This window comes from Pararge aegeria, chromosome 17, assembly GCF_905163445.1.
Source record: "Pararge aegeria chromosome 17, ilParAegt1.1, whole genome shotgun sequence".
Taxonomy (NCBI): Eukaryota; Metazoa; Arthropoda; class Insecta; order Lepidoptera; family Nymphalidae; genus Pararge; species Pararge aegeria.
The window spans coordinates 2,492,258-2,519,131 of NC_053196.1; the positions used below are offsets into that span (position 1 = coordinate 2,492,258).

The 26,874-nt window shown below is 36.7% G+C and overlaps 2 protein-coding genes and 1 non-coding gene across 4 annotated transcripts in view; 2 read left to right on the plus strand and 1 right to left on the minus strand.

Moving 5' to 3' along the window:
• Positions 1 to 887: 887 nt before the first annotated feature.
• On the minus strand, positions 888 to 13,060 carry LOC120630814 (ubiquitin carboxyl-terminal hydrolase 45). Of its 2 annotated transcripts, XM_039900104.1 has the most exons (7): positions 12,956 to 13,060; positions 11,908 to 12,785; positions 9,065 to 9,188; positions 8,075 to 8,225; positions 6,102 to 6,249; positions 4,954 to 5,049; positions 888 to 3,537 (listed from the first exon to the last, which is right to left on the minus strand). In XM_039900104.1, the coding sequence occupies exons 2-7, from the start codon at positions 12,755 to 12,757 to the stop codon at positions 1,910 to 1,912; spliced, it is 2,997 nt and encodes a 998-aa protein (XP_039756038.1). In that variant the 5' UTR covers positions 12,758 to 12,785; positions 12,956 to 13,060; the 3' UTR covers positions 888 to 1,909. The 2 variants fall into 2 exon arrangements, with proteins under 2 accessions (XP_039756038.1, XP_039756039.1); XM_039900105.1 differs by lacking the exon at positions 4,954 to 5,049.
• A 249-nt stretch (positions 13,061 to 13,309) lies between these two features.
• Positions 13,310 to 26,874, plus strand: part of LOC120630876 (Golgi-specific brefeldin A-resistance guanine nucleotide exchange factor 1) — a 51,640-nt gene continuing 38,075 nt past the window's right edge. Inside the window, exons 1-14 of the mRNA XM_039900194.1 lie at positions 13,310 to 13,810; positions 14,486 to 14,604; positions 15,183 to 15,291; positions 16,167 to 16,334; positions 18,303 to 18,414; positions 19,100 to 19,296; positions 20,585 to 20,753; positions 21,489 to 21,657; positions 22,192 to 22,827; positions 23,692 to 23,842; positions 24,347 to 24,540; positions 25,147 to 25,355; positions 25,803 to 25,971; positions 26,624 to 26,855. Coding sequence (XP_039756128.1) covers positions 13,510 to 13,810; positions 14,486 to 14,604; positions 15,183 to 15,291; positions 16,167 to 16,334; positions 18,303 to 18,414; positions 19,100 to 19,296; positions 20,585 to 20,753; positions 21,489 to 21,657; positions 22,192 to 22,827; positions 23,692 to 23,842; positions 24,347 to 24,540; positions 25,147 to 25,355; positions 25,803 to 25,971; positions 26,624 to 26,855 — 2,935 coding nt within the window. The 5' untranslated portion in view covers positions 13,310 to 13,509. The remainder of the gene's footprint in view (positions 13,811 to 14,485; positions 14,605 to 15,182; positions 15,292 to 16,166; positions 16,335 to 18,302; positions 18,415 to 19,099; positions 19,297 to 20,584; positions 20,754 to 21,488; positions 21,658 to 22,191; positions 22,828 to 23,691; positions 23,843 to 24,346; positions 24,541 to 25,146; positions 25,356 to 25,802; positions 25,972 to 26,623; positions 26,856 to 26,874) is intronic.
• Positions 17,357 to 17,488, plus strand: LOC120631317. Its single transcript, XR_005659055.1, has one exon. It is a non-coding gene; the product is annotated as a U11 spliceosomal RNA (small nuclear RNA).

Genomic DNA, 26,874 nt, shown 5'->3' on the forward strand with positions numbered 1-26,874 from the left:
TGTATTCTTACCATATTAAATTGCATTACAAAAAGTCAATTAATTCTTATTTTATAAGTTTTAGCAATATGGACTTTCACGTATCACATCGACTCATGTTTTTTTTCCTATACAAGCTAACTCTTTGACTGCAATCTCACTTCACGGTAAGTGATGATACAATAAGATGGTACCGGGCTGACCTGTATACGGCAGTTATAATAATCCCATACTCCTAGTAGGTTTCTACGCGACATCGTATTGGAACGCTAAATCGGCGGCTCACCTTTGTTGAACTCAACCAGAACTCCAAATCAAAGAAAATTCAGACGTTATAAATTCCGAAATTATCTCATTCTACCTACTCTTAACAACATTGTCACTTTTAATATGTTATTATATGGAAAAACACAAGGATCTTAACGGAAATCTGAGGTTTGCATCTAAACCATAAATCTGTTATGTTTAGAACATATACAATGGATACATATATATATATATATATATATATATAGCGCCAGTCAGTTATCTTGATGATTTTCATGAGTTTCGATACTTTAACATCAGAGTAAAATTGATCTAATGCTGTCTCTCTAAATGCACATGCAAAGCTGGTTAGCCAGTTACCATCTGAGACTGCAACATCACTAAACATCTGAATTTTAGTCTTTATTTTGTCCAACGACAACTTTGAATAATTGGGACTCTGACAATAATGCCCGTTTCACCAATGACGAAGGAGTTTCCTATGCGTACATCAAACCTTCACCAATAGTTATCACCTAAGCGTTGGTGAACGTTTTTGTTCTATAGACATCGCCTAATTCTTTAGGCATTCATGGCATATGTCGAATCAAGCTTGTAAAATCAATGTAAGCTTTATATATATAGTTAGTAGCTTTATACAGTCTCGCAACACTAAACTCGGTACCGAGCAGTCTTCGTAAATGCCACTCAACTCTCTAGGCCGCCACTTCAAGTCCCCGCGTATACGGACAAAACAATCGGCTGATAGTTGTGACTACAACGATCCGATTGTTGACGAAACTTCAAAGAAGTTAGGTAACTCCCGACTATGAATGAAAATTCACGTAGTTTTTTTTCGCCTGTTGGTACTGTAAAACTGGGTTTAAGAAAGAAAAAAAAAAGGTTAAAAAGGGGTATTATGTATATTTTATAAACAAGGGGTTTTCATTGCAATTCTAATAAACACCCTTTCTTTGTAAGCTATGTCACAAAAACGCAGTTTATTTTTTTGGTTTAATTTAGCCTACTACTTTCGCTAGCTTCCTGAAAACTAAGCGACGCTCTGGCATGATAATGGTTGATTAAATATAGTTCTTATTCTTAATAGAATAAAGTTGTAAATATTATGCAATATAGAATTCTGGCTAATGAGTCAACGGTCACAAAAAATTCTATACTCAAGTAGTATTCACGACCCTATTCTTGAATATATATAAGGACTGCTAACATTTTGTGGGAGAGGTGTTTAAAGATTTGGAACCAGCACTGGGGGCTTACTACCGTCGCTTGAAGAAGTATTGTTTCAACATTTTTTATTTGAGTTTATTATAGTGTTGAGTTTATTTGCCATATCTTGACGTCTTGACGAATTTTATAATAATACAGATTTAAAGAATTATGTAAACATTTTTGTCCCTTGTTTGTAAATAAATAAATAAATAACAAAGTTAGTTAGCCCCCTTGTGTTAGAAACTTGTGTTTTCTAGAATTATTCATGTGTATTATTCAATTAAAAAGTGTCCTCGGACAGTATCAATTGCGATTATCACATTGTTTCCAAGATTCGTTGAATGGGCCCGCTACCAAGTTTGAGCCTTGGTTTATTTTGGTATAACTTATCCTTAAAGCAAAACTATCAGCCGATCGAAAAGATTATAGTTCACGCCCCCGCTCTTTAGAAGATTTATAAAACCCTCTCGTAGAATAGCAAATACGCCTGTGCACGCAGAACTTTTTCCTCGCTCACTTCGGACACCAAACTATCGGACACGTAGTACCATTTTCCAGGGGGCGCTTCCATGCTTGGAGCCGCTCCTTCCCCGGATTCATACCCAGATAGATCCGACTCTGAATCAACGTCGGCATCACCACTTCCTGGCGCGGGGATGTTAGCGCTCTTAGGGAGGAACCACCACCTCGGGTCACCGGGTTTCACCGGCTGGCGTACTTTCACGTACGCTACATAATGCCCTCCGTGCATGCCCCCCGAATGCTCAACGATTCCGAATAAAGAATAAAGTAGCTCGTTCTGTCCACGAGCAACATTCGGCAACTTCTTCAATTTATCCATCGCGCAAAACGGTGCCAAATCCAAAATGGTAGGGAAATCAACATGTTTCGACATCTTCCTGAACATACATCTGGGCCCGATCTGGAACCTTTTTAGATGCAGTATAAGAATTGCCGGCGGACTCGAGACTAAAAAGCGTTTAGTAGCATTCGTGTAAACTGTTTTGCCATCTTTACCATTGATTCGTTCGGTGCAAGTCTCGCAACCGACTTTATTGTTGCCAGTTAGGAGTTCCAGAGCTGTGAACTGACTGAGGCATGATTGTATCGAGCATTCGTCTTCGTCACAGATATATCGAGGTGATGCGGCATTTTGTCGGTAATTGCTTGAAGCATCACGGTCTAAAGACGTTATATCATCCGGTTTGGCTTTTATAGAGGAGGAAGTGGGTCGGATAAAACGTCTTGGCACAGTTGGCGGCGGATCTAGCACACTTTCCGTCGACACGGGTGAAGGCAAAGTCGGTGTCCATTTAATTTCTGAGTCCATATCGAGTTTTAACTCTTCGAGCTTGTTGGATACATCGTTATTCGTTTGGAACAACGTATTATCTTCATTCCGTGTGTTGTTAAACTCCCAGCTGTGTTCGAACAAGTCTCTGCTGGCCTGGACACTTATGCCTCTGGAGACAACCTCATTAGAGTATTCCGGTGCGAATGATATTCGTGAAACAGGTCTTTCAAAATCACTTTTAAGCGGGGATAGTTTATTATGTTGGGGACTTGATAGATCAAGATTTATTTCACTGGACAGAGAACTGTGGCTTCCTAGCTCTTTTCCGTTCAAAGGTGAATCAACGTTATCGACAGTTTCAGTTGAATTATGTTTAGTGGCTTCCGGGCTTGCTACACCTGAGTCTGGGTTCGAAAAGTTCTCTAGAGGTATTAAAGGTTTATGTTCTAAAGGTAACGTATTTGTGTTAGCTTCTGCAAAATCTTTGTCCTTATCTGTTTTTTCAGGTGTGTTATCAGTTTTTTCCTTGTCCAAGTCCACCGGGCTTGTACGTATGGAATCGGAGTTAATGACTTTTTCGGAATTGTAACCAGATTCCATGTGGTATGCTGCGAAGTTAGCTGCAGTTTGCGCAATGGCCTGGGTTCCTACGGATGTAGAATGGGTGTTGGATGCTCTTGGTATCTCTTCGAGGTTATCCTCCACGTCGGCGTCAGATTGTTCGGAGGAAGACTTGCCGTCTTCTTTAGCGCCGTTAACGTCGCCTACCTTGTCGTTTGTGGAGTTACCTGAGAAAACAAAAATTTTCTATTACATCAGTAAGAGTTTAAATTAGTAAAGTACCAAGCCCTGGTTTCCTATGGAAACACATTTGTAACCTAAATTTTAACAACTACTGCCAGTTGTGGCTACTGGTAGTGGACTGCCAGTTTTTAGCTCACGAATTGTGGAGCTGATTGCGAATTTATGACTATCTTATAAGCACTGCAATTCGAGAAAGTATTATGACCAGTAGTGATTTTATATCATAAATAAACGGGAACTAAAGTTATCATTAAACTCTTTATTTGTATACCACAACATTAACATATATAAAAATAACAAAACAAAAAAATATCGAAAGAAGTAGTAATACAAAAGGCGGCCTTATCGCTTAATAGCGATCTCTGCCAGGCAACCTTTGAATTAGGAAAAAAAAAGAAGAGGAGAATAGACTGCTGGTGGTACAAATATTAAAATACATATATGCGAATAACTACATGCTAATACTAGTGTACACAAATAGATAAAAAGTAAATAATATAATTAATAAATAAATACTTGTTTACTTAAAAGTTCATGTATACGCTTAGCATGCTATTTGCAAGGTCACAATGTCGTTTTTGAATATCATAACACTCAGTAAAATATACCTTATTGACTTAGTTGCTGAAAGCTGAGATTTGTTTGCAGTTCTAGCAGAAAATAAGGTACACTTTACTTTTGTGTTTCGATATTTCAAAAGAGGTTTTTAAATTGCGAACGTGCAAATCTCTTGCTTAAAGTACTTATCGGTTTCACGGGTGTGTAACGACGATTTATTTGTAAATTAGGAACTGTAGTTATAAGAGTTAAGTTCATGTTATTTACAACAATTAAGGTTTGTAGTACCACCACTTTATAAGTTACAAACAATATTCTTTAGTGCACAGAAAGAGGTAATCGCTTGTCAATGGAATATAGACTTAGTTGGTTTACGTTAAGGTATGAAATTCATGATTTGAGCTGATTTTTGCTAGATGTCGTCTGACCAATACTGAGGTTTTCAGAGACGGGTCGCCATTTTAAGATTCACGGACTTCCCACGTTCATGAGTGCTCCGCAAATATTCCAACAAGGTGGAAGTACCCGGATGAGGTCTGTTACAAAAAACTTTACTAATACTGATGTAATATTAATTAAAACCTGTTTGTTGCATGACCTGTAATGAGTTGAAGTTTTAATATTTAATTCAGTATTTAGCAACTTGGAATAAGTTTAAATAAATCAGATATCACCTTTCCTAAATAAATAATTGGCTTTAATGCGCGCTATGCGCATATGTGGCGCCAAACTAAATAATATAACAGCACGGTTGTAAAACATCGTTGTAACTTATAAAACAAAAACAGTAGGACTTTAATTAGTATAAAAAGGTAGCATTATAATTAGTATAAAAGAAGCACCTTTGTTCTTCCGTGCCGCTTTTTTGGCAGCCATTCTTTCCTTCTTCAATTGATGCTTTGACAGTTTGTCTTCTTGGGGATTGAAAAGGTTTTCGTCTGAAAGTTTAGTTTTGAACCTTATTACGTATAACCATAAGGTTGCTTTGGATGTTAGCAAACAATTTAGTTGGGTTAGAAGTTTTAACGTTTGTGGGATAGATAAGGTTACCGCACACCATAAGACGAGCTATAAGAGACGTCACCTGCAACTATTACACTTTATTAGACACTAGTAGGCATTAGCCTAAACGAATTCACAGTTTATTTCCGCTAAAACAACAAATAGTAAAAAATACATAAAACATGAAACGTGTGTTTTTTGTTTAAGCTTAATAATTTTATTACTGTGTAGTCATGATGCAATTACATCATGTTGTCAGTTATAGTAATGGTTGACTAACCACGCTGCAGGCCGATTCTGTATCTCATTTGGCGACAAGTTTGTGAGATGGTGATAACAAAAAAAAATCAGGCTTAGTTTGTTGTGGGCTCTACTTAGACCAGGGCGCGGTTGGAACTCTCCTAGCTTTTAGGTTTTAAGTTAACGAATGCAGTTATAACCTTCACCTAAAATTAGTGTAACATGTTGAATGTATGAACGCTTCATAAGTGCCTGTGATAAGGTCTACGTATATAAAAGATTTTGAATTTGAATTTTAGTAAGCCACTGTGAAAAGGTTACACCAAATGTATTTAGCCACTGGATAACTTGTTATGACAACTTTCCACAGTGGCTAACCAAGTTTGGTGTGGATTGAGATACAGAATAGCCCTACAGTTGCCTCACCTGGTAAGCGGATACCATAGCTTATACCATTGCAAAGCATGAATCATCGCCTATACACAGAGCAAAACTTTGCAAGGAACATATCCCACAAAGTGCGCCATGTATCCATAAACTAAGGTGTAGGTGTTAACCCTCATATGTCTGTAATTAAACTGGCAACCATGTCCTACAGTCGCGAACACAACAATGCTGTTTGGCAGCGAATTAGCATAGCGGCAGCACTTCCCCGGAAGAGCTCAGACATAAAAAGCTCTAACCCCTACTAGAAACCATATATCAGGTATATCCAGATAGTTCTGTGTGTCTGTGCGACTAAACTTACCATTGGGCGTTTTCCTTCTCACTAGAGCGGGAGGCTGTGGTCTTGAAGTGGCCACGGGCAGCGAGAGATCTAAGAAATACTCCGCGCGGTCAGACTGGTGGAAGCATTCTTGACACTCCAATGTTGACACTAGGAAGCCTCGGAACACCTGAATGTAATAATTTGTATTAAATTATTTAAAACAAAAAAAAAAAAAAGCAAAAAACCCGACGACTGGACCTGGCAACGTATAAAAAACACTACTTTTTAAATATTGTATAGAAGCAGGCGTTACTTTGCGGTATTCCATTGTATACAATGAACATTTATTTGAGCTGAATTTGCTATACTCCGCAATAAGCATGGGAATCTGTGCGGTGTTCACAGACCTTTGTTAATGTCCTCTGTACCCACGTTTAACTAAGGAGCATTATTAAAAAACAAACAAAAATTAATTGAAATATTGGATAGAAGCAGGTGTGTTACTTTGTGGAATTCCATTATATACAGTGAACATTAAGTTTAATTAGTTCTACTCTGTGAAAACCAGGAGAATCTGTATGTTGTAAGTTATAATTTCAATCTTTATATTTCACACCAAACAGATCTTAGGCAGAATTCGACGGCCGACTGGCGCAGTGGGCAGCGACCCTGCTTTCTGAGTCGAAGGTCGTGGGTTCGATTCCCACAACTGGAAAATGTTTGTGTGATGAACATGAATGTTTTTCAGTGTCTGGGTGTTTATCTGTATATTATAAGTATTTATGTGTATTTTATTCATAAAAAAAAATATTCATCAGCTATCTTAGGTCCCATAACGGTTACTTTGGGGCTGGAAAGCGATATGTGTATTGTCGTAGTATATTTATTTATTTATAAAAAAAAAAATGCACTCCCTCCCCGCACACTTAGATACTGGAGCATTAATTTAGTTACATTTTTATTATAGCCATGAGTAAGAATAGCATATGCTTTTCGCAACATGCTATGCTTACCTAACGTAACATCCACAGAAATTATTTTTATCAAAAACATATATCGCCGGAATGTGCATATTTTAACTGTCCTTTACAACATCCTATATAATTCTTCTTCTCCTGGTTATTTGTGTGAGCGTATAAAGCTATGTCTTCCGCCTACGAGACCCTTGCGGTCTTGCGTGTCAAAAAATCCTCTTGATGTCCCTTCATATAATACTATTTTCTTCCAGAAATCTTTCTCCGTCCACGCTACACACCTTTGGAACTTACTACCAGAACATATTAGACACTGCCGATCGGTGCACTCTTTTAAACACAATGTAAAGGAGCATTATCTATCGTTGTCATAGAATATTTATCACTGTTTACTTATTATAGATATATATTTATATTTATATTATATAAATATTTATTATATTATTTTTATGTATTTTGTATATATGTATATTCAAATGTTATTTTATTAGTATGTAGAATTTTGATATTATTTAGATATATTAAATATACTTAGTAGTTATGAAGTATATTGTACCTTTATTTGACCTATACCACAATTAAATCATCTTACTCACATCCTGGGGTAGCTGGAAGAGATCTCTTATAGAGATAAGCTTTCCTTTGTACACTTCATGTATCTTATGTTCACAATCACAATTTATGGTACATAAATAATAAATAAATAAATAAATAAATATAGATACTGCACACAACTAATATTGACTCATATTGATAATTAATTTCATTAAGCAGTTGACAGTAATTATTTTACCTCTAATGTTTAGAACGTTTACCATAAAATGGGGAAAATGGGAAAAGTTTGTGAGCTAGTAACATTCCGCGGATGTGAAGTGAGACGAGCGCGGCGCGTTTTTTACTGTTTTTGGACACAATGCACTGCATGCAATAATGTCTGAATGAGGGTTTTAAATATTCTTAATTATGGGATAACATCTCAAACAATATTATTTTCCTTAAAAAACCCTACTGCAATGGAATTAATAATTAAAAACTAACCTGTTCAGGTCTGAGCATGGTATCAGAGGCCTGTTGTCCGTAGAACTTGACTTTCTGCTTCACTTCGCCATCAACTTTAGATGGGTCCACTTTAGAGCTCATGCCAAGACTGCTAAGAATCACCGACTGGTATCGACGCAGATCTTCAGATCTGAAACAAAATTATATACATACTTTAACAGTGACCTATGAGCATGATAAGAAGTGTGATTAAGTCGGCAGTAAGAATGGTTTTTATGCGCAATACGACTATATATACAAAATATATGCGATAAGGCCGCCTTTGTGCATATATTTTGTATTATCGTTTATTTCGTTAATCTTGCTTTCTATTTGTATGTGCAATAAAGACTTCTTTTATTCTATTCTTATTGCTAGACAATACTATCATATTTCAGCCAATCATTTCGCACATATTTACGCGCGAATCATCTTCATTGGTCACTTATTGTTGCGACGCATCTTGTTGCATTTCAAGCCTAATATTTGTAGGCCTGTGTAATACTGGTGTTTAGTCAGTGTCCGTCTACTACTTTCACAGATAATATAATGACGCTTAAAAGTACTTTTGAAACGTCAAGTCTGTCTGTTTGAAGTGACTCTACCACCGGTTAGGAAGATTCTACATAGAAGAAAACAGCAAGAAACTCAGAAGTTGCTCTTTTCCAACATAATTTTACAATTCAACAATCCTTGTTCTATCTTGTGTGAGATGAAAGCGGAGCTTCAAAGCAACCTTGTCACTGTCGCAGTGAAGTCAGGCGGACCAATAACGAAGTTCGCGCGAGACCTAGGCGACCTGAAACGGCTTGTGTACAAAAATTACCTTTAATTAATAACTAAGCAACCGGATTGGACGGAATTAGATAGACTACTTTTATATCCCTAGTCTGTTTACCAGGGATAAAGAATAGCCTAATTTAAAAAAAAAACCGTCATAAACGCGTTCGAAGAACGCGGCCAACTGCTAGTTGTGAATAAGGTAAATACCTGACAGCTTCAAGCAAATGGCGCAATAGTTCGTGGGCGTCATGCTGATCTCCACCACCAAACTGGGGCAGCTTGGTGACTAGTGCCGACAGCAATTTTCTCGGAGTATACACACCACCTTCAACTGTGAATAGACAAATAGGCATGAATAAAAACAACCGCTGGAAGGTGTGGATGAAAGCTGCCCAAGATAGGAAAGTGTGTAAAGATATGAAGAGGGCTTTCACAGATCCAATAGGATCCATCTAAAACAAGGATTTACACTAAGTTATGAATTTATTTATAAATCACACAAACAAGTACTTATATAAGTAGTATGACTATCTCCAATATAGTCCACCAATTTTCACCAGGCCCTTGTGGTGTAGTACCTGCGGCCTGAACCCTTCTCGATCTGGGAGACCTGTGTCCTGATCTTTGTGTTTAGCAATAGAATATCGCTTGCTTAACCGTGGCTGAAAACACAGCGAGGAAACCTGCATGCCTGAAAGTTCTCTAAAGTGTTCTCAGAAGTGTAAAGGCCATCAATCCGCAATCGGCGAACATGGTGGACTTCTATCTAAATCCTTCTCATTCAGACACTCGTGCCTTGTAGTGAGCCGCTAAAAGGTTGATGGCGGTGATGAGTCTATCATGTTAGCCAGATGCAGAATTTATAGATTGTACACACATTTAAGAGAACTCTCAAGCGTTCCGGTTTCCTCACAATGTTTTCTTTCAATGTTGAAGCAACTGATATTTAGTAGCCCAAAACGAACATAACTCCGTAAAGTGTTTTAAACTAGATTTGCACTATGTCTAATCTGACTATCATCGCTTCCACGCGAAAATATAATACAACGAGGATAAAATAGTGCATTAGACTAATTAGGATACATCAATTAAATTAATTATGGTGGTTAAGCAATGCTTATCTAAATCTGTAATAGAATGGGTGATTGACTATCGAGATACTAATTTGGAATTCACTGTTCCTCGGAGCTGAAGGGTGTAATTTTTGAATTTCGTCCGTTCACTGCCAAACAAGTTCATTGTATTTATCCCCCTCTTCCATGAGATGATTTTTATGAATTAGGTCCTTGCGTCTCACGCAATTAAATCTAATTCATTAAAATCTTTAGCTCAACCCGGGAAACAAACAGAGTGTCATTAAATTTAGCTACATGCTTAAATATCTGACACAAACAAAATGTTCAAGTCAAAGTACGAGATACTGCCTAATCATAAGTATAAATGCGTTTCCCGAGGAGAATTTTAATGGAATTCCATTCAAATTTTATTGTTCTTGGCCATCTGTTACTTAGTTGACCTATAAACAATTTTATGCACAACAGCACAATAATCAGTTTTAGGTTATTTACCTTTTCTTTACTTATCATCAATATTATTAAGATTAGATACAATATAACTTTTTCTGACTTAATGTCACAAATACATACATTGGACACACAAATACATTGGACATTTTTACTATAAGCTTCCAATTTGTGAGTGTGAAATCTTGTTTTCCTAGCATAAACAACAACTTGAGCATGGAGAAGTGAAAATATATATTATTGGCATTCAGAAATGGGTCACATCTAATTTTATCATAACAGTAGGTGGGCCGCCGGTGGATAGTCATATTATGTTAATAGAATACTAACTGCTGTTCTACTCACTGAACAACCTTGCATGTCTAAGAAAACATTGAAAACAATTTTATTTTTATTCAATTAACCTCATTACTTAGAGCAAATAAAACACTTTGTTAACTTATACTTAAGTTGCATGTTTTTGTTTACCTACTTGTTAAACAATAGTAACTTTTTCTGTTGTGTAGAACTTATGTATTATTAATTCAGGAAAGTCAGAACAGGAAATATTAAATTTTGTTCATTGAATACATATTTATGACACTTTTTATATACATATTTATAGTTTACTAAAGTACCCAGCCCGCTTCGCAGGGCTAGATTTTGCTTTATTTTATTTAAACAATAAACTTACATCATTAAATTTTTTATTTAAGTCTCATAATATATTAAAACATTTATTTCTCTCTGTATTCATTCTCTTCTATTCTCTTCATTATCTACACCCATGATCACCCAACAATAGAATATCATCATAGTAAATAAAGTTCAAGAATAGGAGTGCTCCGATCAACACCAAACTTTACAGGATTACTTGCCAGGTCAATCCGGAGATTCTCTGAAAGTTTCATTGAAATCGGTCCAGCTGTTTCGGAGCCTATATGGAACATACCCACACACTTTCTCTTTTATATATATAGATTATTAACATTACGTGCATTATATATTTTTGCATAATTTCATATAACCCACACAATTCATGAATGATGTTACTTTAAACTTAGTTTTCATTTATATTATAGACCCTATGTGACAACTAATAGTGGGCTGTTGCCCAGCATGAATTTCAAATGCTTCTTTTTTGTCAATATCTTTGAACCTGGTTAAAAAGGCTGAAAAGATCTACTACACAGCATCTGCTTGGTGAATACAAAGTGACCCTCTCAAAATCCATCTAGTAAACTCAAAAAATCCTCTTATTGTTAGTCCACATGATTGAAGTGGCTTCAATTGAAAAAAACACTAATAAAAATTTTTAATATACTATATTAAAATCCCTTCTCATTGTGAGACCTGTGCCCTCTAGTAGGCCAGTAATGGGTTGATATGATGATGGTGAAAAGTTAAGTTTTCATTCGGCATTGCCAATGACACAATGACTGAACTAAAATCCCAATGTTTGTTGATTCACATTTCCCATTTGCATGTTATTATACCCATACATACTGGTTACAATCAAAAAGTTATAGAAAAAAAACAGTCACTCACCTGCCTGTAATTCAGCTAATGTTTCTGCCAACGTTCTTGTCAGGGGACCCCATTCTGCTAACTTCCCTGTTATAGGAGGAAGATCCAACTCTTTACCATCTTCCCCATTCTGTTCCATTTTAAACTTCAATTTACCCCCGGGCAATGTAAACCTTTCTCCCGGATTAGACATCTCTTGCAAAACATTTAATAAGTATGGGGTTTGAACTAGACATTGCATCACAGAGTTGAAGAAGCATGTGTTTCCTAAATTCGTGAGGCCTCGTACACGGGGCAAGTTCAATGCAATAGCTTTGTCTTTCCCTTTATCGTTTCTATTAACAGTTTCTAATGGCATTGTGAGTTCTAACATTTTTGGTCCCAGCGTATCTAGGGGTAGTTCTATAGGTGGTAGTTTAGGGTTACTGGTAGACTGTTTCTTCAGGTATTCTATGCATTCGTGAAGTTTTTTAGAACTAGTTGCGGCGATTTCATTGTTGCAAGTGTAGCAGTAAACTTCCCATGTTGTGGTGTTAGCTGTAATGGCGTGCAGGTCTGAATGTGGGGTGTTGAAATGGTTAAGAGCGTGCTTGTTACGCATTCGACCGCAGAGCTGAGTGCCACAGCGTAAGCACATCCAGAGAGTCAAATCCTCCTCAAAATCAGTATCAACAACCTCCGTTTTAGTACATTTCTTGCATTCCACGCATTCTTTCTCGAAGCCTAGTCTAGTCTTTAAGGCCCTCTTCAACTTGGCGAGCTCCACTGCCCTAGCTACGTGAGGACATGCGGACTTTGAAGTCTCGTCGCAGGACTCCGTTGACTCGTCTCCATTCTCGCTGGGGTCACTCTGTCTCTTTTTCTTAACCATTGTCGCGATATACTAGGTTAGAATTAGCCTGCAACGTAATCAGATACACTTTTAAGAATAACTGCATGAACACAAAAAGAACAAATTGACAAATCTGTCACTAGCCATTGCACGCGTGACAACGCACATTCACTTCAATAATTCATAGAAACGCTTTCATTTGTGATAAATAATGAATTACTCTTAATATAAACTTACAGTTACATATGAAGCTAAGAAAATTTATTCTTAGAACGTCACGAATTTAATAAAATTAACTACTTTGTCAGAATCTCAGAATAATAAACCTGGTTTTTCCGACATTTTTGCAATATTGCCATTGCAAAAACTTAAATTAATAATTGGATACGTAAATTCAATTTAAAAATCGAGACGCGTATCGCTGGAATCGATTATTATTTGTTCAAATACTTAGGTATCCCTGTCAAATTCAACTCACTCGAGTAAAAAAAAAGCAAATTGTCTGTGGTCAAAACCGCCCTCTGTTGACGAGTAGCTAAATTAATTTTCTGAAACGTCAACATGTCACTGTCAACATGTATTTCTGATTTGATTCGTGTTTCGTGGTAAAAAATATTTAAAAACTACACAATTTTCAGTGTTTTACTGTGGAAAATTAGGCTAGACTATTAGAAAATAATAGTAAAATTACTACGTAGCGCTTTACAAACATGTAGTCGGTTTTAAGTGTTTACAAAAACAGTTTGTGTTGGACATTGATAGTGATAAATAGGTGTTAAAAACCCACGAAAATGTCTCTGCCGGGAAATGGAATCTTTGTGGTCCAGGGCGAGATGGCTATGCTCGTTACCGCCATGCGTCGCAGCACACGATGGGGATCCCACTCTTTTCCAAATGATGAATATGATGTGCTCATGCGAACCTTTCAAGATCTGAAGACTATCTTGAATCAAGTGGACGATTTACGTCTGTTAGACCCGTCGACGTACTTGAGCCCATTTCTGGAGGTGATTCGAAGCAAGGAGACAACTGGGCCGGTCACAAGCCTTGCCTTGTCATCTATACATAAATTTCTTTCTTATGGACTGATAGGTAATGTATAACTTAATATATTTAAGTACATATTCTTCTACTTTGTAACAAATACACTACATAACATACCACTAGCATTAACACATTGTATAGTCATATAGTCAGAAACCAGCTGTTGTGTCCTTCATCCATGTTTTTTCAGTTTCATAAAAAACCCTGCACTAACTATTATTTTAAGCAGAATTAAAACCATCCTGCCTCCAAGGCCAGCTATTTCTATGCAATATTTTGCTAAAATCCCATCTAGAAATTTCAATCAATTGCAAATTTCATCTAGATTGATGCAGTGGTTAAGTAAATAGGTAATGAGTAAATAAGCAGATGCACTTTCACAATTATAATATGAGCATGGATTAATATTAAAATCAGTTCAATGGTAATAGTTATTAATCTAAATAGTATTCTGTTTCATATCACTGTATCTCTTTAAATTCCCAATTATCTCAATTAGTATAGAGTAGGCTATTTATAATGCCAAAATTGGCATAGCAATTCATATGGTCTCAGAAAGATGGAGTAGACCTATTCCAACAATAAGTTATGTCAGGTTTAACTTACTATTAATGGCACACAAAAAACTTCCTGAACTTCATCTGCTTCTGCCCACGTTAATGAAAATTTAAGACAAAAATGCAAATAAATAAAATAAAAATAAATGTTTAAAACATATTTCAGATCCCACCCATCCAAGTGTACCAGCAACAGTGGAAGATATAGCAGATGCAGTTACACATGCACGCTTTGTTGGCACCGACCATTCCTCTGACGGTGTAGTGTTATTGAAGATATTGCAAGTAGGTTGATCACTTTCAAGTAATTTTACAATTGAAATACATTTTTGACACTTAGCTTTGGAAAGATTTTTTTTCTGCTTAGACTTATTTTACCAGGATAAAAGGTAACATCTGATTTTTGAGCCATGTAAATGTAACATCATTGATCTCACTGTGTAAAAAAAGGATAAACTAACTTGCTACACTTACTTAGTAACTTGTTTAGCTTGAAAATTTTTTGCTATAATGCAATGCAAATTCAATGTCTACTACTATGTCCACCTGAACTGATCAGCGGCATCCACAGCATGGTTTTGGCAGATAGTATTTATTAATAACAAATATAATATTTTATAGTTAGAAAGAAAAAGAATATAAATACACTACAATTTCAGTTCAGTTTTGCCCTACTTGGGTACAAACTATATAAGGCAGACAGTTTATACTGGAGCATAGTTAAGTCTGCAGGTCTGAATATACGTGTAAGAAAACAATAGTCTCAGCCTTATTTTCCACCATGATAAAACACATGGAGAAATACTTTGAAATTTTTCATTCAACGGTTTTTTAAATTCTTTTTTTTAAATTAATTTTTCCAGGTTCTTAAGACACTCATGCTCAGCCCTGAAGGTGCCATGTTGACAGATGAGAGTGTGTGTGAAATAATGCTCAGCTGCTTCAGAACATGTTTTGAAACAAGATTGACTGGTATGTATTTCTTACAAAATATTTGTTGTCAAACAAAATTACATGTTTTCGTAGTTCAAATAATTTCAAAAACATGTAACAGATATGATATCCATCAATGCCATCAGCTTAGAGACATTGACTAAGACACTTGATTACAATGCTGGCAGCTAAAGCAATTTTGGAAAACACACTATATGTTTAAAATCTCTCTCTGGGGTTTATTGATTTACTTTATTAGTAAGCCAACATTGTTACAAATTATTTTGGTTCTGGATTTTACTTAATACTCAAATAAGGCCAAATATAGATAACAAATCATATCTGTGACAGTGAAATAGTTTAACAGATAGTAACAAGAAAAAACGAAGCCTATAGGGTAAAAATTTATAGAGTTCACTCACTTAGATCTCTAACTAAGTGGTCAGTGGTCTTGACATCAATAGTGCAGTAGTTTTATATAACCTTTCAGAAAAGCTTTCGGAATTTATTCCACTAGGTGTAGCTAGGATTTAAAATGAAAAAAAAAATACCAAGAAAGTCTGTAAAATTGGCTAGTGTGCCAATTGGCTAGTGACCTGACTATTCTTAACATTTACGTATTTCATTAGTTTCACCGATCAGTCTCCTTTGTACTGCCTCCATCTACAAGACATTGGCGAAGTACCTTGTGCCCAGTTGGCGCAGACAAAAGCTATAAACAAGAATTGAACTGAACAACAAAAAAATATGATGATGACTTAATAAGTTAATAAATAAATACGTAATTCAGTTTATTGTATTATTTATCAGCAAATCAAGTTTTTCTTCACTTCTTTTCATGCTATTGTCTTGCTTACAAATTAAGTTTTTGAATTCATATTTTTAAACTGATCAGATTATTTCTATCTCCACAGAACTTCTTCGTCGAAACGCAGAGCAGTGTCTCAAAGATATGACGCAGCTCATTTTCATGAGACTCCCACAGTTTCCTACAGAGGATTCGGGTAGCACCTTCTCGACATTCGGATTTTCTCTCAAAAGGAGGGATAAGACGGCTAAGAAGAAAATCACTGCTGCTCACAGTAAGTCCAAATTTAGTATACAATTAAACTAATCAATTAAAAAAGAGAGAATTAGAATAAGTGTGCCTCTCAACACAACTGCATAACTTTTCTTCTTCTTTATTGTATCTTGTGTTGTGTCCATGTATGGGCAATAAAGTTTTGTAAATAAAAATATAATATTATTATATAATAAATAAAAATATAATGTTGGCCGACGGTTGATTGGCGCAGTGGGCAGCGACCCTGCTTTCTGAGTCCAAGGCAGTGGGTTCGATTCCCACAACTGGAAAATGTTTGTGTGATGAACATGAATGTTTTTTAGTGTCTGGGTGTTTATATGTGTATTATATATAAGTATTTATGTATACAATTCATAAAAATATTCATCAGTTATCTTAGTACCCATAACACAAGCTACGCTTACTTTGGGACTAGATGGCGGTGTGTGTATTGTTGTAGTATATTTATTTATTTATTATTTATTGTCGCTTAGCTCACAATATTGCGAAAGTCAAATTAGATACATTAAACAGCTCTTCGTAAAATCGTATGATAGACCTGTCTATAATGATAAAAGTAAAGAATTTTCTTAGCAATATTGATGGGTTTATTACCTCAACCTTGCCCTCACTTATATTTAAGCTAAAATCATAACAAAAGCGTTTCTTGAATTAATGAATGAATATACTTTTATTGCACACCACAAAAAGGACGTAGAACAAAAAGAAAACAATGCCAAAGGCAACCAATGCCAAAGATAAAAAACAGTTACAGAAAATAGTTTCTTCTAATCTTCAAAGCAGTTTTATTGTTTTTTTAGGGGTTAAAACAATAATTATTAATGCATCTCGAAAGAAATAAAAACTTACGATATAATCTAATCAATAGCTAGTAAAAATAGATTTAAGATGAAAACGAACATAGGTTGAAACGTTAAAAAAGTTGCTTTATTCGAAACTAGATGGCGCTGTATGGTTTTAGATCGCGCTATTGTTTGGTTCACGTCAAACTATAAGTAGATTGCGCGGTCCGGTGTAAGCCAAAAGGGTGTTTACCGCTTCGATGGTACACGCGCCGGCAACGGTGCGTGGGGTATGGTTATCAAGACATACCCAACACATAATTTTTGTTTTCGCGAAGCTGTTGGCTACCACTTATGTACCGGCGCTTCCATATACTTTTGATAATATGTTAACTGTGACCTCAGACCATAGTCCATTGGGAATAGGTAGTGTTGTAAAAATAACTGTGACGTTAAATCCTGGACCGACACATAATAGTTATTTCTAATAGAAATACAGTATTTTTTTCTTTCTTTCAGTTGTATTTAAATTAAATTAACTATATTAAAATTTAAGTATATATTTTATAATGTTCTATTAATTATTTATAATAAAATTTTATGTACTTCATAGGTTTATTTACTAATTTACTTTACTTAAAAGCTGTATTCGACAGTTTCACAGTTCAAAAATAGGAGTGCTCCGATCGTCACCAAACTTTACTTAAAATATATATTTTTTTTAATTTACTAATTGGGATTTTGTATTTCAAATGATTACATTTATTTAATCATTTTTTTTACCTTCGCACCTAAATGCTATATGAATTGTACTGGTCTGTTAGGAATAGTAACAACATAACATTTTGAAATTCATTTTTCTATCTTGTGAGAGATGAAAGCGGAGCCGGATGCTTCCAAGCAACCTTGTTATTAAGAAATTCATCAATTGTATAGTAACCTGCAAAACCATGTGACTCCAGTCACTTTATTAGGTACGCGTTGCGTAGCTGAGGGTTGTCATAAGTAAACACTTTGACACAATTCGACTTTTTATTTAATGTTTTGAATTCGTTAGTATGGAAAAATAAATTTGCTTCTTTTGATTTTATATTTTTTTAAGGCTGACTCCTTATGCATCCTTCAATATTATTTCGTCATTGTGTTACACGTTGTATATGAATGTCCTTATTCTGTGGTTGCAGGTACAAACTCTCTGGACAGGAAGTCGTCGATATCGGAGCACGCGAACGTGACCACTGACAATGAAGCGGAATCCGACGCCAACAAGCCGCACCCTGTGATACGGACACCCAGGTAAGTAATTTATTTGGGATGAGCACAATGGCGGCTTTAAGCGGTGATAGCCAAGTGGTTAGAACTTCAGCTTCACAATCGGGGTGCCGAATTCGAATACCAGCACGCTTTCTAACTTTTCTAAGTTATGTGCGTTTTTTAAGCAATTAAAACATCACTTCCTTCATGGCTATCTTCAGCGTTCTGGTACGATACCGCATAAAAACTGATAGGGCTTGACATATCGCAAACAGTTTAGGCAGCTAGCCTCTTAAACTGCATCATCATACCCCATCAAGTGAGATGGCCGTTAGGAGTGGGCAGCCCGCAGTGGGCTGCGACCCTTGCTTCCTGTGTTCAAGGCCGTGGGTTCGAGTCCCACAAACGGAAAAATGTTTGCTGATGAAAATGAATGTTTATCAGTGTCTAAGTGTTTATCAAATTCAAATTTCATTTATTTCAACTAGTTTATAAGCACTTTCTGCTTTTTTTCTTATCTGTGTATTATAAGCGTTTATGTATATTATTCATAAAAATATTCATCAGTCATCTCAGTACCCATAACACAAGCTACGCTTACTTTGGGGCTAGATGGCGATGCCTGTATTATCGTAGTATATTTAGTATAGCGGAATAGTTGGTATGAAAAAAAAATATCTTCTCATCACAAGAATCATAAAAAAAAATATTGCTTACTCCATTTCAGTCAAGACAAAAATCTCCTCAACGAAGCGGAAATAACGATAGAGCCAGTGGAAGAAGTGAAGAGTCCAAAGAAGCACGGCCGCCACTCGTCCATGGACCTGGCGGCCAACGAGAACCGGTCCATAACGCAGTTGCTGGAGAAATGCGTCAGCAATGCAGACGCCGAGCCCGCGGAGGACACTGTGGAAGTTGCAGAAGGTATTTCAACTAGACGACTCCTAAAAAGTTTTTTTAACTGTAGCAGTTGATCAGATGTCAAAGTCAAAGTCAAAAATATCTTCATGCAAGTAGGCTCATAGGTGGCACTTTTGATACTTACATTATAATTTGATAATTAATAAATTATATTTCATCTTTCTTGTATTATTATTGTACTAGATCTGCCCTTACTTTATGCCTCTACATATTATGTTGTTAATTTACAAAAAAATTATTAAGGCAAAATAGTATGATAAGATTTTTGAAGTATTCGTTTTTTTTTTTTAATTTTATATCAATAGATACATTAAATAAAAACATTTTCACTTGGTAATTGATCCCTAAGCATTTTGTGGTTAGTATTATAAATAAAATAAGTTATAATCGACGGAAAAACTTCGCAGGGCATGCAAAGAACATGTCCCTTAACGTGTCGCCCTGTGTCCTTCCTAAGGTAATTTTAGACCTACCAATGCATAAGTTTAAAGAATTTGTTAAAACACATTTATTACAGCGAGGTTACTATACAGTTGATGAATTTCTTAATGAAAGCGGAGCCGGATGCTTCCAAGCAAGGTTGCTTGGAAGCATCCGGCTCCGCTTTCATCTCTCACAAGACAGAAAAATGAATGTTAAAATGTAAATTGTTGATGTTGGAAAAGAGCAACTGCTGAGTTTGTTACCGGCTTCTTCTCTTCGTAGAATCTGCCTTTCGAACCGGTGGTAGAGTCACTACAAACAGACAGACTTGACGTTTCAAAAGTGCTTATATTAGGCCTACTTGAAATGAATACCGGTATCCACGCCCTTCAGACCGCAACACCGCATTGCAAAAATGCTGCTTAACGGCAGAAATAAGCATGTCTATAGCACTTCCCCATTCGTGCTCTGTCACAAAAATAAATATACTACGACAATACACACATCGCCATCTAGCCTCAAAGTAAGCGTAGCTTGTGTTATGGATACTGAGATCACTAATGAATATTTTTATGAATAATACACATAAATACTTAGAATATACATATAACACCCAGACACTGAAAAACATTCATGCTCATCACACAAACAATTTCCAGTTGTGGGAATCGAACCCACGGCTTTGGGCTCAGAAAGCAGGGTCGCTGAAAACTGTGCCTATCGGCCTACAAAAGATCTTCTATAAAGATCTAATGCTGTTAAAACTAGGGAGAGAACCTACCCAGAAGCAGCCGGCAAGAAAATAAGCAATTATGATACGTTATTACGATACAGTAATGTCATTAAGTTTGCTATACTGTGTCCACAGAACCAGAGCAGCCAACCGAAACGACACCCATTTTAGTCCAAGAAGAGATTCCGACCGAGGGCGAGAAGCTAGAGGAGTATGTGAACCACAGAGGAATAAGATTCACGCCACAAGATGAAACCTTGAATCTGCAACCATATGGATTAGCTTGTGTCAGGGAATTATTTAGGTAAGTCACTTTATCTATAATAATAAGTATTTGTAAGACAACATATTAGTGTTTATAAACAAAAAGTGGATATTAACAGTCAACTTACAAGAAATGGTCATAAATTAGTGTCATCTGCATATTGTCTGTGAAAGGTACAAAAGTCATTTGAGGGATTGAGTATACGCTTTTATAATAATATAACATGATTATAATAATAATAATATGATTCCTAAGGTGATTTTGGACCTACCAATGCATAAGTTTAAAGAATATGTTAAAACACATTTGTTACAGCGAGGTTACTACACAATTGATGAATTTTTTAATGACAAGGTTGCTTGAAAGCATCCGGCTACGCTTTCATCTCTCACAAGATAGAAAAATGAATTGCATAGTAGAATTTTTGATTTATTATGATAATAATTAATAGTCAAGATAATTTATAATTAAGCTTCATTTTCATAACAAAATTCTAATAGAAATTTACTGCATTTTCATAAGATCCTAATATTTTAATAATTTTTTAGTTTAAAATAATTATAATGATTTTGAACACCAATCTTGGCAGCATATGTACATCCCGTATTATGGTTAAAGTGGTTAAGAAAAAATTTATGATCAATAAATAATAAAGAGAATATTATATCTGTCAGTCAATTTAAGTACTTTAAAGTTTCCCAACACGTATGAAAAACTTATTAGCAAAGTATTTTTAATGTTATTTCTAAATCCTCTTTTTGTAACCTTTTTCAGATTTCTTATATCGCTGTGCAATCCGCTCGATGCACAGAACACATCAGCGATGGTGCACCTGGGCCTCAGCTTAGTGGGTACTGCGCTGGAGGTGGGCGCCGATCAGATAGCTAAATATCCATCCCTTTTGTACCTCGTACAGGATCCGCTCTGTAGGAATTTGTTGAGCGTGAGTATATTTTTGTCTTTAATTTTTTTTTTACAACAATAGACACCATCTAGCCGTAAAGTAAACATAGCTGGTGCTATGGGTATATTATATTAAATCATTAGTAGCTTTGAGAATGATTTCAAAAAATCATTCCCTGTCCCTGCTTTCGGAGTTCAAGGCTGTTCGATTCCCACAGCTGGAAAATGTTTGCGTGAAGAACATGAATTTTTCTCAGTGTCTGGGTGTTTATCTGTAAAATAATAGGTATTCATGTATATTATTCATAAGTATATTCAGTCCTCTTAGTACCCATAACACAAGCTACTCCTACTTTGGGGCTAGATGGCGATATGTGTATTGTGGTAGTATATTTATTTACATATTTAATTATTTTATTAAACGTCATCGATTCTTAATGCACAGTTAATTCGACTATATTAGATTTTTTTTTTTTACGGATTTCATGTCAAAGAAAATTTCTCAGATTCAATGCCGCAAATGGGTGGCAGCATTTCTGTTTTTTTTTTAATTTTTTTTTCTTTTTCGTTTCAGTTACTGGACACAGAAAAGATAACGATATTCGCATTAGACTTGCAGATATGGTTTCTGCTATTCGAAGCGCTGAGAGCGCACTTAAAATACCAAATGGAAGCGTTCTTCAAAAAGATAATAGAGATAATTTCGGCGGACACAACCAAATCCATATACGAGTTAAAAGAGATACACCATATAGCTCTAGAGAACTTAGCCCAAACGTTCAGGATACCTGGACTATGTACTGAATTGTATTTAAACTTCGACTGTGATATATACTGTACCAATGTATTTGAGGAGTTAGCGAAATTGTTATCAAAAAATGTAGTCTCTTCTACGGCTTATAATATACACACGCTGTCTTTAGAAGCTCTGATGACGATAATAGAAGCGATTGAGATGGGTACGATGCAGAAGGCAGAGATGGAGATGGCGAATGTGGAAGAGGAGAGAGAGAGGGAGAAATATAGAGATTACTCTCGCGGCGGCCATGTTTCCTTGGAACTGGGCGGGATGGATGACGCTTCTGTGGTCAGTGACCATGTGACTCATGATATAAGCCAGTATTTTAATATAGGTAGGACGGGAAGGCACAAAGCATCGTTGGATCTGCCCACCGAAGCTGAATTGGATAATGTTAGGAATATGAAAAAGGTTAGTATGAAAGACGTATTCGTATTTAGTGTTATCAAAACTTAGCCGAGGCGTGCATAGAGGGTATGCACCGGGTATGCAGATGATATAAAATGAAGATAATCTCCAGTATGAGTTATAAAAAACTTAAGGATAGGCATTTTAAGAGTTATAAAAAGCCTACCCTTAAGTATTTATTACTTGTACTCGAGATTTTCTTCATTTGATATCATCTGCATACTCTGTGCATATCCTCTATGCACGCCACTGACTCTAAGTATGAAAGTAGACAGTAAGCTAAGCATTCTCTGCTACCTGGACTGGACCTAGAGAGCACGGTCTCCCCTCAGAATGAGAAGGGTTTAGGCCGTAGTCCAACACGCTGACCGTATATTAACACGGATTGGTATATTTCACACGCCGTTGAAAACATTATGGAGACCTCTCAGGCATTCAGGTTTCCTCACGATGTTTTCCTTCGCCGATTAAAGCAAGTGATATTTAAATTGCTTAAAATAAAAACGTACAAAACTCCGAAAGGTTAGTGGTGTGTGTTGGGGCTAGAACTCGGTCTCCACGAAAGGTTACCCACTAGCCTACCACCGTTTCTTAAATATCACTTGCTTTAACGAAAACGTTTGAATTAATTTCTATTTCTTTATTTCATTATATACATGCATGCAATTGCATAATACATGCATTGTTGTGATGTTTTTTCACCAAAATAATGACGATACAACGATGACGAAATAATGTGCGATGCATAACTAAATCATACCTAGAAAAAATATTTGTTTTCACGTCAACGTCATATTAAATTTATTAAAATATAAAATAAAAGTGTGCGTAAATAAATAAATCGTTGCTCCATTTTCTTTCTTCCAGTGGGTCACCCAAGGTACAGAACTGTTTAATCAAAAGCCCGCAAAAGGTATAGAGTTCCTACAGGAGCACGGAATATTTTCTACACCATTAGACCCTCACAAAGTAGCGTTGTTCTTGAGAGAAAACCCGGATTTGGATAAAAAAATGATTGGTGAGTTGGAAGATAGTTTTATTTAGGTCAAGGCTATTTCTAGTGAGCTTTTTGTATTCTACTGCCATTTTGTGTTAAGATTCTCCTAGTTTTGTAGTAAAAAATAAAATAAAAAAAATAAGTAAAAACAACTACAGAGTTTCCTCTAGATGCTCCAAAATGTGTTTCGCTCTGATATCGAATCGAAATCAATAAATATACTACGACAATACACACATCGCCATACAACCCCCAAAGTACGCGTACCTTGTGTTATGGGTACTAAGATGACGAATATTTTTATGAATTTTATTATAATGATTTTTGTTATAATATAAAGACGTGCCGCTAAGAGATTTAGTGTTCCGGTGCTATGTCGCGTAAAAACCGATTAGGGGTATGACTACCATACTCCCTAACAGGTTAGCCCGCTACCATATTAGAATGCATCACCACTAGGTGAGATTTCAGTCAAGATCTAACTTGTAGTGGAATAAAAAAATAAAAAGTCATCTATTGTTTTAGGTGAATACATTTGCAAGCGTTCCTCTCGCGGAGAGGAAGGCGGGCCCAGTATCCTAGGCGCGTTTGCGGATAGCTTCGACTACGCAGGCCTGCGACTAGATCAGTCGCTGCGACTTTACCTGGAGACCTTCCGTTTGCCCGGAGAAGCTCCACTCATCTCTCTCGTTATGGAGAAATTCGCCGAACGTTGGCACGTGAGTTTCCTTCTATTTTTATTACCTAAAATATATAATAAATCCAAATGCATTCTGATCGTGTTCTGGCAGTTTTCACAGCACTGATAAATAAATATACTACGACTTTAGGAACATCGCCAACTAGCCCCGAAGTTAGCGTAACTTGTGTGTTATGGGTACTAAGACGACTGATGAACATTTGTCATGAATAATATACATAAATACTTATAATAAAAAGATAAACACCCAGACACTGAAAAACATTCATGTTCATCAAAAAAACATTCTCTAGTTGCGGGAATCGAACCCATATACTTCGACTCAGAAACCTGGGTCGCTCTCCATTCCGCCAATCGACCGACACATTATGACAATCACCAACCACCAACCAACCACCAACCAACCACAAACAAACCACAAACCAACCACTAACCAACCACTAACCAACCAGCAACCAACTCCGAACCAACCACAAACAAACCCCAAACAAACCACAAAGCAACCACTAACCAACCACCAACCAACGAAAAAAACCACAAACCAACCGCCAACCACCAACTAATAACAAACCAACCACAAACAAACCAGTAATCAGTAAGCTAATTATATATTCCTCTTCACCAGTCTACAAACGGAGAGCCGTTCGCCAACACAGACGCGGCGTTCCGCCTGGCGTACGCCGTCATCATGCTGAATGTGGACCAGCACAACAACAATGCCAAGAAGCTCAATGTGCCCATGACAGTTGAGGACTTCGTGCGCAACTTGCGGGGCTGCAACGGCTCCGAGGACTTCGACCAGGCTATGCTCGAAGCTATTTTCCATTCCATCAAGTAGGTTGAGTCGTTAAAAATTGTTTTTTTTTTTTTAATTGCCGGGCCACTACATGGCACGGGTCTGAGAAGAGGCAAAGGCCCTAGTCCACTGTGCTGGCCCAGTGCGGATTGGTGGACTCCACACACCTTTATCTATTTATTTATTTATTTATGAATATTAAAAACTAGGTTTACTATGACCCACGAATATTTGAATACGTTAAAGTAAAAATTCCTAATTTGGACATGGTGTTGGTGAGTATCCGACTCCTAACTAGTATTTAGGATATCACCTTTGAGAAAATTATGTAAAGATAAAATAGAACTCTCAGGGATGAAGTTTTCTTACGATGTTTTCCTTCACCGTTGAAGCAAGTGATATTTTAATTACTTAAAACGCACATAACTCAGAAAAAATAGATGTACGCTTGACAGCGCTATGCTTTATGAGCCTTTGGTCCACAGAGAGAAAGAGATGGTGATGCCGGCGGAACGCGTTGGGCCGCTCCGTGACGCGTATTTATGGCGCGTGCTACAGAGGCGCGGCCGCACGCCGGCTGCAAAGTACCGTCTAGCGCCGCCGCCACCGCACGCGTTACACGCGCGGTTATTACCCGACGCCTGCCCGCCAGCCGTTAGTGTGCAACCTGCTTTATTTTTTACCATGTGAAAACACCCGGCTTAGTTTGGCTTCTTAGAATGTAATTGCTAACATGCTAGCATGTAATTAAATAGAGAATGATCCTTATCCTTACTAATACTATATATGAGTGTTTTTTGTTCGTTTGTATGTTTGTCCTTCCTTCACGCTCTATTTAAGCAACCACTCATATTGATTTTTGGCAAAGAGAGACAGGACGGAGAGAGACTACTTTTTATCCTAGGATAAAAAATGATTCCCATAGGCATTGTAACAACCGTAATAACTGCGCAACTTTCCGGGCAAATATGTAAAACATCTAGTTATTATTAATCACAATTACTATTACAACGTGCAGCATACTACACGTACGTGTGTACGTGTTTACGTGTGTACGCGCACACACGTGCACTATCGGCGTAGTTCGAACGCTCGTCTGCGCCAACCTCGGAGGAATTAGAGTTGAACAACTTGCTTGACGCGCAGGTTCCAGCTTTGCACCGCTTTAGTCGGAGAAAAATAACTCTCCACGGAATAACTGAAAAAAAAAACGCTGCCAAAGTCGCAAAAAATTCATAATAATCAATAATAATAATAATAATTAAAACGGCTAGTAATTATTAATAATAATTATTGGTTCCGGCAGGTAACAGCATTATCAGCGTCTTTCGAACGCTCGTCTGCGCCGACCCCCGAGGAAATAGAGTCGAACAACCTGCGCGACTGCGCCGCACTCATAGCGTTGAACGGGCTCGAACGTTGCGCCGCTTTAGTCGCGCGGCTGTCGTCCGACACTCTCACGCTTGACACGCTGTTGCTGACACTATGCAAGTTCACGGGACTGTTGACGCCGCAGAACGTGTCGTATATCGCGATAGGTCAGTGACAAAAAACTAT

What these genes read in the sequence shown, in the direction of transcription:
- LOC120630814 (XM_039900104.1), bottom strand. Translation starts at nt 12,757, where the DNA reads ATGGTTAAGAAAAAGAGACAGAGTGACCCCAGCGAGAATGGAGACGAG. An exon ending in CATTTGCTTGAAGCTGTCAG is followed by an intron (nt 8,226 to 9,064) that starts GTATTTACCTTA and finishes ATTTTGTTTCAG; the next exon opens with ATCTGAAGATCTGCGTCGAT. An exon ending in GAGAAGGAAAACGCCCAATG is followed by an intron (nt 5,050 to 6,101) that starts GTAAGTTTAGTC and finishes CTAAACTTTCAG; the next exon opens with ACGAAAACCTTTTCAATCCC.